At 44.7% G+C, this 9651-nt stretch overlaps 1 protein-coding gene across 2 annotated transcripts in view; it reads left to right on the top strand.

Moving 5' to 3' along the window:
- The first annotated feature begins 568 nt into the window (after positions 1-568).
- Positions 569-9651, top strand: part of HBP1 (HMG-box transcription factor 1) — an 18028-nt gene continuing 8945 nt past the window's right edge. The window contains exons 1-8 of one of the 2 annotated variants that reach the window (XM_027890120.1): positions 569-658; positions 4556-4748; positions 5827-6061; positions 6984-7116; positions 7895-8006; positions 8137-8249; positions 8573-8729; positions 9269-9413. In XM_027890120.1, the coding sequence (XP_027745921.1) occupies positions 644-658; positions 4556-4748; positions 5827-6061; positions 6984-7116; positions 7895-8006; positions 8137-8249; positions 8573-8729; positions 9269-9413 (1103 nt within the window). In that variant the 5' untranslated portion in view covers positions 569-643. The remainder of the gene's footprint in view (positions 659-4555; positions 4749-5826; positions 6062-6983; positions 7117-7894; positions 8007-8136; positions 8250-8572; positions 8730-9268; positions 9414-9651) is intronic. The other variant, XM_027890121.1, reaches the window with a different exon arrangement.

The raw sequence follows: 9651 nt of genomic DNA, 5'->3' as shown, positions 1-9651 counted from the left end.
TCTAACTTTGGGCCGATGTTTTTTTCAATGGAAGGGACGCGAAGGCCGAGGCTGGGGCAGGGCCGACTGTGCTGACTCACTGCCTGACCTTTGGTAACTCCCTCCCCCCCCACCCCCCCACCCCGCGCCGGGGCCGTGCCCAGGACGCTGCTCGGCCCGTGTGGGAGCAGCGCGGACACGCGTGAGTGACCCGGGGGACGCGGGGACCCGATAGGGTCCCCCTGCGGGGCGGGGGTCGCGGCCCGGGCCGGTACACGTGTCCCCGCGCCGCTTGTTTACCATCGCCGGCCGCCGCGCGGGGCACCCTGGGGGCTGTGGTCTCACCGCCACCCGGCGGGCAGGGAAGGGCGGCGGCAAGAACTACAGCTCCCAGAGTGCCCCTCGGCGCGCCAGACGGGCCACCGGCCAATCGGAGTGTTGTGCGCGGGTGATTGATGTGCTGCGCGGTACAATCCGCTTCGCGGGAGAGTCAAAACATGCCCGCCCTCCGGGTGGGTTCCTGACAGGCAGGCCGAACGACCAATAGGAAGCGGCTGCGGCTTGAGCAACGTCGTCTCTGGCCACTCAGCGGCCGAGCAGAGCCGGGCGTGGGCGGGACCCGCGGCGGGGCCGGGGCGGGGGGGCAGCCGAGGGGAGCTCGGTAATGGCGACGGGTTCGGTAAGTGCTACAAAGTTTGCAGCTGCCGCTTTTGGGGGCTGCGAGGCCCCCGCAGGGGGCGGGCGGGTTCCGCGGGGCTGGAAGGGAGCGGAGGCGGCAGCGGGCCGAGCCGAGGAAGCCGCTGGGGCGAGGCTTTTGGCGGCGACGGGAGTCCCGGACATTGTTTATTGAGCGCCTTCCCTGACCGGCCCGGCGGAGCCGCCACCGTCCTGCGCCGCTGGGATGAAATCCGCGCGGTGCGCTGCCCCCCCTGCCGGCCCTCCAGACCCGTAAACAAGTGGAGCAGGGCGGGTGCCCCCCACTCGTTTTCCCCAGGGGAGCGGCTGCCCGCCGCGGTCTGTCAGAGCGAGGGTGGCGCGCCCAGCGCGACTGTGGGGCAGCGGCTGTGGGGGCAGGGGGCCGTGTACGGGTGCGGGGGGCCCGGGCGGCCCCGCGGGGGGAGCGGTGGCCGGGGCGGGGGGGCCCCCCTGCCCCTGTTACGCAGTTCGAATGAATGGGGCCGAGCGCGCATGCGCCGTGCGGCCCAGGGTGTAAACAAGGTCACGTGACGGGGGGGTTGGTGGGTGAGGGCTCTGGGGGCTCCGGGGGTGTTCGGGGAGCCGTGAGGGCTCTGAGGGTTCCCAGGGCGTCTCCAAAGCGCCCCGGGCGGGATCGGGCTGGGATCGAGCTGTGAGCGGCGCCCTCAGGGCCCCGGGGGGTGCCTGCGCCGCGGGGGGAGCGCGGCCCGCCCTGCGTCACGCGAACGGGCCGGCCGTGCTCGGAAAACACGGTGAATCACCCTGTGCCGGGCTGCGCTCCCTGGCGCGGCCGGGGATGGGGAGCGGGGATCCCTGATCAAAGCGGCTGCGCCGGGAAAAGTCCCCAGGGTAGATCCAGTCTTGCCAGTATGCTGTGTTTTGCTTGGAGAAGCTGTTCTTCAAATTAAACTCCATCCAGCGCGTTGCTCAGGCGTAGATCTTGCCTGAGACTTCAGAGGTGGGTTGGGGGAAGGAGGAAAAAAACCACGGGAAGCGCTTCCACCCAGGCATTCCTGCGTAGTGTGGTTTGGGTGGAAGCTGCTCAGTTCCTGCTGAACCCCTTCTCAGCCACAGCCTTTATTTACTCTTGTCACACGTTTATTTATTTTGTCCCTCAGAATTAGACATGGTTCAATTAATAATGTCTTTGTTAATACTTCTATTTGTTTTAGCATGACAAATTAAGTTATTTTAAAGCACAAAACAGTAAATAATTCCGCTTAGCCTCTAAGGACGACAGTCATAATTACAGTCCTGTGAAGCATGCTTCCAAAAAACATCAGACACAAAAAGTTTTGAACGAGAAGTTGAATTTTAAAAATTCTTCACAGGCTAATTAATGACCATTCCGCTTCATGTTCTAAGCCACTGAAAGGCTAAGGACAAGGGAAACACATGATGTCCAAAAAAAGCTTTAATCAAGTAGAATAAAAACAGTAGAAAGTACAGTTGGGCACTTTCTTTGTTTTTCTTTCTAAGTCTGTAACGATTTCTTTGCAATTCATTTGTTGGAGGATTTCTTGGCTTTTGTAGATGGGTGGTTTTGGTTTAGAGAAATTCTTGTGACTTGGAGGAACACTTCGCTTTTCAAGCAAGTACCTTTCTTGTCAGACTAGCATGTTGTGTCTGTGCCTTATTGCTGACCTTCGGTGTGTTGGGATACCAGGGCCGGTGCTTTCAAATCTTGGCATCCGGCAGGAAGGAAGGAGAAAGTAGCATTACAAAATTATCTTGTTCATTTTGGCAAGAAAAGGGGAAAGGAAGAGAGGAAAAAATAGAGCAAAACACAAGGCAGAAAGGGGGAAAGGAAAGATGTACACAAGCCAGAAAAACAAGGAGTGGCTTTTCAGAGTTGATTAGTTGGAGATAATCTTCAAGGTCCTGACCTGTTCTGCTGAGGTCTGAGCTTTCTGCAGAAATGGCTGAGCTTTCTGCTCTCGAGGTACTGTCCCACATGGGTGATAGAGGAATAATTTGCATTAAATATGTTTTTTGGAGGTGATATTGATGTCATTGACAGGCCACAAAAATGAAAACATACAAATCAGATAAACTTTCTGCTCCATTTCCTTAAAATAAGTTGACCTAGCTTTGTAGTAGAGCCATTTGAGTAGAATCAAACATCCTTTTATGTGTGGCATGCAATTTTCTGTAAGTTTTGCATGTATTTGAAAGATGAGGAGATGAGAAGGTTAGAAATTTTCCAGTCAAAACCCTCCTGGACGCAATCCCAGGCAACCTGCTGTAGGTGAACCTGCTTTAGCAGTGAGAAGGTTGGACTAGGTGATCTCCCGAGGTCCCTTCCAACCCCAATCATTTTGTGATGTGAAAGTATTAGGCTGTTTTTAGCTGTTGTTTGTATTTCTTTAATGTACCTTACTTAGTGGACGTGAACATGCAGGTAGATTTTTCAGATTTTCTTCCTTTCTGAGCTGTGTTTCCTGCTCCTTCGTGAGGGTCTTGTGATTACTTTTTCAATGACACTTCATTAAAGTACAAGGTAATCATGTTATAGTAGCTTTAATTCATCATCATCTGAAAAAACCCAGTGGATAATGAAATTACTAAAGATTGGATAACCTTGTTTGCCAGCTTTTAGAGGCAGTGGTTGTGTAGAATAAGCATGCAGTGCTCTGCTGAAGATAATTTAAAATAATGCTTTTGGTATAAATGTTACAGTACTGAGATTTAGGGAAATGAAACTGCGGTGAAATCTACTGGTAGAGACTTCTCTTTCTTTCCCTTTGCAGTGCAGTTCAGGATGTTCGCAGTCCAGTGTGTTTGGGACTGCACCTGGAGGCAGGGGATGTGAAGGGCACTGGAAAAGGCTTCTGTGGAGACGCCAGGGGTGGAACAGTGACGAGGGAGAATGTGGGGCTGGTGCTAAATGGCACAGGAGACCTGATGTCACAAGGTTGAGGACAACATTTTTGCTTTGATCTTTATTTGCAAGGCCTGTTTCCAGCTTCCTCAAGTCCCTGGGCGCAGCCACATGGGTCTGACAGAGCGAGACGCTTCTTTGTCTGCGGTAGAAGAGGAGCAAGTGAGGGGCAGGCCAGTTCTGTGAGGCATGGAGCGGATGAGATGCCTCCAAGGGAGCTGGACAGTGTCACTCATGGAGTCACAGATTGTTTTGGGCTTGAAGGGACCTTAAAGATCATCTAGTTTCAAGCACTCTGCTGTGGGCAGGGACACCTTGTGAGGATGGTCTCTGAAAGGCAGTGGATTTGGTGGCAGGAGGGCTCCCAGTATCTGGAAGAAAGAAAACGTCACATCTGGCTTCAAGGAGGAAGAGGATGGGGGGAAACTACAGGCTGGCCAGCCTAACCTTAGCCTTGAGGAATATTATGGGACAAATCCTCCTGACAGCCATGTCTTACAAGGCAAGAAATTGTCTGGGAATAGCTGGGATAGATTAGCCAAAGTCAAATTTTGTCTGACCCATCTGATGACCTTCTGTGATAGAATGAGAGGCTTAGGGTTCCAGTGAATGTTGTTCACATTGGCTGGAATGGTGCTTGAGGAGATAAGCCCAGATCTTGGAGGCAGTGGGCACAGACTGTGGCAAGGGAAGTTCAAATGGGTGTAAGGAGTGGCTTCTTTACAGCAAGAGAGGTCACTGGAACAGGTTCCTGGGAAGTGTCAGGGAATCTCCATCCTTCTAGATACTAGAAACTCAAGTGGCCAGGGCCCCAAGCAGCCTCACAACTTCAGGGTTAGCTCTGCTCTCTGCTGGGATTGTACAAGATCGTCTGTAGACTTCCCTAAATTATGCTGTGATACTCAACAGACTGTGGAGTTCTGGTAATGAAGTGCCGTATCAGATGCAACTTAAACCAGTTCCCATGCATACAAGTTTTTAACCTCTGTCTCTTTAAAGTCAGATGCTTTGGAGCATCCTAACATGGTGTGGGAAGTGAAGACAAATCAAATGCCTAATGCAGTTCAGAAACTCCTTCTGGTAGTGGACAAGAGAGCTTCGGGGATGAATGAGTCACTGGAGTTGCTGAAGTGTAATGAAAACCTGCCCTCTTCACCTGGATATGCATCCTGTGATGAGCACATGGAACTTGGTAAATAATATGGCTTTTTCAAGAGAAGCTGAATTCTGAAGTTCATTGCAGATTTCCTATACTGAAATTACTGGAAGCTGATTAAATGAGATTGCTGATTTTTAACTTAAGTGGGACGGGGAATATGACAGTGAATTGTGACATCTGAAGATCTTACTTCTCCCTTTAACCCATTTTCAGTTCTGACACACTGGCCTGTTGACTCAAATGTTTTCTTGAACTCAGAGCCACAAATTTCTGCTACTAATCCCCAGAGAAACAGTTGTTTTTTTTGCACGAGAATAACAAACACAAAGCTCAAGAGCTCCTCCTAAAGAGAAATTATGCTGCTTTAGATCTACTGCAAATAAAGATTCTGGGCTGGAGGAACATTTAACTTCAGTTCTTATGTACTGGAGAAAAATATTATGTACATTATAAAGTATTGATACAATCAGCGAAATGCTACCACATTTAATTGAACTCACAGCGTAATTAAGAATAATGAAACTTGGTTACATGGCGGTGCATAACACAGGCCTCTGTTAACGTGCTGGGCTCTCTTCTGCTATTCTGTATGGGATGTGAAAGGTGTAGGTTCCTGACAGGAATTCACCCCTACCAGGCTGTATACTCGGCTTTCACGATTTCTGACTTGCTTAATTCCAGTTCCCTGGTGGAACATGGAAAACTTTTATCTTGAATAGCCTCTGATATTGATAATTTTTAGTGTTACACCCGCTAGGACAGATTAATTTAGTTGCCTTTTGTTGAGTGTTTTTATATTTTAATTAAGAGTGTAACTAGGCTACCTTTTGCATAGTTGTGCAGTACAGTTCTATGTAAACTGGTACCAGAACTACATTTTTATATAGTTACTTATTTTTTTCTTAAATTTCTTGTGTGACTGTATGCTAGACTAGAGGTGTTACTATTTCTGTGGCCATTTTGTCAGCATTATGAATAGGATTTGTAAAATGTTGGTAGTTGTGATACGAAAAAAATAAAACTCTCATGGTTCCTTTTTTATTTAAATTTGCAATATTTGGAGTCAACTAGAATTGGGTATAATTATGGTAATCTGTGCTTTTCTTTGTAGATGATCTTCCTGAACTACAGGCTGTGCAGACAGATTCTACCCCACCTGCACTTTTTCAGCTTGGTGCTGATGTTTCACATCAGGAATGTTCAAGGCCTTCATGGAGCCAACATACCTCAAACAGCAATCCAGAAAATGCTTATTTTTGTGAGAATGGGGTGAACTGGTTGACAGAATTAGCAAATATAGCCACGAGTCCTCAGAGTCCTTTGATGCAGTGTGCTTTTTATAACAGGTACTGACACTCTTTTCAATTTTGAACCACGAGGATTTGTAATACTGTGTCTCCAGAAACATTTCCTTCACTCTTTGTACCATCTGAATTTGAACTGGAGCCCTGTTCTTTGGTCTGTTTAGTATCTTTATTGTTCTGTGAAAGTATGCACAGGACTCATCTCAGAGCCTGGTGCAAAAGCTGCTGAAGTTTCCAGCCATGAATGAGGTTGGATGATAACGACATTGCCTTGTCACAGCAGGCCCAGAAATTATGGATGTTTACTTCATGTGAAGAAGCACATGAAAAATGAAAAAGAATTTGTTGTTTTAAATTCTTAATGCTTTCTAGTGCACTCACTTTGGATTTTTTTTCAACAGAGCTAATTGGAAATCTAATACAAAGTATATTTTAGTGATAACTGTTCCAGGTCTGTGGTCTGTAAATTCCAAAAGGCTGTGAGCAGCAGTGTGGAATCTTGAAAATTTCTGGGCTTCACTTCTCATTTTACATCTTAGTCTTAGGTTTATATTTAGCAAATTAAATGCAATGCTGTTAATAGTAATGCAGTTGAGACTTAATTATTAGGGCAGAGCAGATGTCTTTGTGTACTCTTAAGAATGGGGTACTCACTTCAAGATATTTGTAAAAGCTTCAGCATTGTTTTGAGAGTGAAATGCTGTTGACAGTGAGATGCTGTTGCAGGAGTAATACTGTCATTTGGGTGCTGTATAGAAGCTATGCAGGAGTTATGCTAAATACTCTCTTTGCCTGAGCTTGCACCCTTTAATCATCCCATTTGAATACTGGTGTGTGGGAGGTTTACTTGGTGTTCAGCTCACTCAAACAGAAATATTTGCAATAAAAGCATTTTGGAGTAACGGCAGCGAAGTCTCAAGTTGTCTTAATCTGGGATTTTTTAAAATGCTTGTTTTTATTGCAGATCATCTCCCGTTCACATAATAGCTACAAGCAAAAGTTTACATTCCTACGCACGTCCTCCACCAGGATCTTCAAACAACGATCCTAACTTCTCCAAGAATGATGTGGATGAAACACCAGTCAGACACGAAAGGGTGAGTTGTTCTGAAACATTTTAAAATGAAAATGTATGAGTAATGAGTTAAATTCTTTGAAAAGGGGAACTGGTTTAAAAAAAATAATCTGTTTAGTACCAATACCATTTCTATTTAAGCTGGCTTTTCTGTTTCTTTTTATCACACAGGGTAGGCTTGTAGTATTGCTTCATAGATTTAACTTTTTTTTTTTTTTAAGAGATCACATTCTAAGAATGCTCTGCTACTAACTGTAGTTTCCTCTATAGCAAGCTTTAAAAAACTGTGTTAACTTATTTACAACCTCAAAAGGAAATGCAGATCCCTCTCCTTTTAGGCGCAGAAAAATTGTCAGTTCTGTGTCTCCTTTTCCTGAGTATTAATTTGTATCTGAAACTTGTCTGTTAACGTCACTGAATGTTTCCAAGTGATTTATCTGGAACCAGCTTGAACGTGCAGCTTTCCAGTCATTGGACCATAGAGTAACAAGTGCCTTGAGTGAGTCTGTGGATGACCAAGGAATGGTAGCTTGTAAAAGGTTTACACCTAAGCACAGGTGTGTAAAAATGAACCTCAGAGAATGAAACCCAAAAATTTCAGGATGCATCTCAGAAAAGGAGATGAAAACTCTCCATTCGTATTTACTGCATTCCTTGAGTCTTTGTGTTACATTCCTATTGGTATTTGAGGCAAATGATGCCATAGGTGCAAATTAGTGACCGTGTCTTAAGACATATAAGACAAGCCCTCAAATCTTTTGCAGTAAACTATCAACACCATTTTGCTTTTCTTTCAATAGGCGAACAGTGAATCAGAATCTGGTATTTTCTGCATGTCATCACTTTCAGATGATGATGATTTAGGATGGTGCCATTCCTGGCCCTCAACTGTTTGGCATTGTTTTCTGAAAGGTAAAATAGCATGTATCATCAAAGAAGTATTTGTTTTGTCTTGTCTCTCTCTTTTTTTTTTTTTTTTTTTCTGGTCTGACAGACTTTTTTCCCCTAACACTAATTTTTTTCCCTTGCAAAAATCTATTAGGCTCTCGTTTGTGCTTTCATAAAGGACGCAATAAAGAATGGCAGGATGTTGAAGAGTTTGCAAGATCTGAAAGCTGTGGAAAAGAGGAAAATCTCCCAGCGAGTCCTTACAAGGTAGCCATTGGTTCTAATACATTTATTTCAATACCTGTAGCAAATACTTAGAGATTCTTATATTATCCATGTGCCTTTAATTACTATGTCGGGAGGACAGGTTGACATTTAAGATGTCTAGAGCTAGTCAAGTATCTTACTATAAAGTACTTGAATTTAACTCATTTTGGTATGTTTTGAATGTTACACCATCTTTATCAGCAAGATAGAAATACCAATTAACATGTTGGTGTACAGTGTATGATGATGAGTATACACCTGTAGTATACACAGGTGTAGGCTTTTCTTGGGGGAATTTTTTTGAACTGTATGTGTGTTTCCAGGACTATGGTTCCAATGGTCTAAAGTTGATTTCTCACGAAGAAAGCATTTCCTGTGGTGAGTCAGTGCTGAAGCTGACTTTTGATCCTGGCACAGTGGAGGATGGCTTGCTTACCGTAGAATGCAGACTTGACCATCCATTTTATGTTAAAAATAAAGGTATGAAATACTACAAGTACAGTTGCTTGTATATTAAAATATTCTCAGAGAGTGGTTACAGATCTTGTTGGCATCCTGTATTGTTCAAGAAATTGATAAGTGTAGAAAAAACTTACTGTCTTCATAAAGAAATCTAGAATTTGAACAAACAAAGCTGAAAAGTCATAAAGCTACAGGAAGACTGCCTGTATCTTAAGGGAAGATTTGATCAAATATATAAATGGAGCTCAGGAAGGCAGAAAAACTGGGTGGGGGGGAGAAAGGAAAGCTGCAAATAAGAGGCTTTTCTCACTTGCTAGACATGGAACTTTCCAGGTTTTGATTACTTTTTCGTTAGAATGCGATTTTATTTGAGATAAAAATGAACTGTTTGCGGTAAGAATTCCCAAATTAAGTGTTTCTGATTTTTCTTTTGGGTGAAAGAAGCTACATCTGAACATTTTTATAAAATTATGTAATTTAGAGATTTAGGATTGCTCCAATGAAGAACTGGAGAGATTGTCTGGCCGTTTGTCTAATTTAACTCTTTACCACTTCAGGTTGGTCATCTTTTTATCCAAGCTTGACTGTGGTACAGCATGGCATTCCATGCTGTGAAATGCATCTTGGAGATCTGTGTCTACCTCCTGGACACCCTGATGCCATTAACTTTGATGATTCAGGTGTTTTTGATACATTTAAAAGGTAATTTTTGGATAAAGTGGCCTCAGTGGTTCTTGTATTTAATGAGTAGGCACCTTAAGTCTAGAAGAATTTGAAGCATTATGTAGAGCAAAGAGAGCATTGTTTTGGTAATATGAGATAAATTATAGGGAAAAATGAATACTCAGTACTAGAAAAGCTGTGTAATTATTAATTACTACTATTGCAAAGTAGTACCTTGGAATGAAGTAACTTTTCAGCCTCTTTTTGTAATAATTTA

The sequence above is a fragment of the Empidonax traillii genome, unplaced genomic scaffold (genome assembly GCF_003031625.1).
Source record: "Empidonax traillii isolate 1590-97213 ecotype Southwest subspecies unplaced genomic scaffold, ASM303162v1 scaffold277:size2070623, whole genome shotgun sequence".
NCBI lineage: Eukaryota > Metazoa > Chordata > Aves > Passeriformes > Tyrannidae > Empidonax > Empidonax traillii.
The sequence above is the reverse complement of the archived record's forward strand: the minus strand, read 5'-3'. Positions and strand labels throughout refer to the sequence as shown.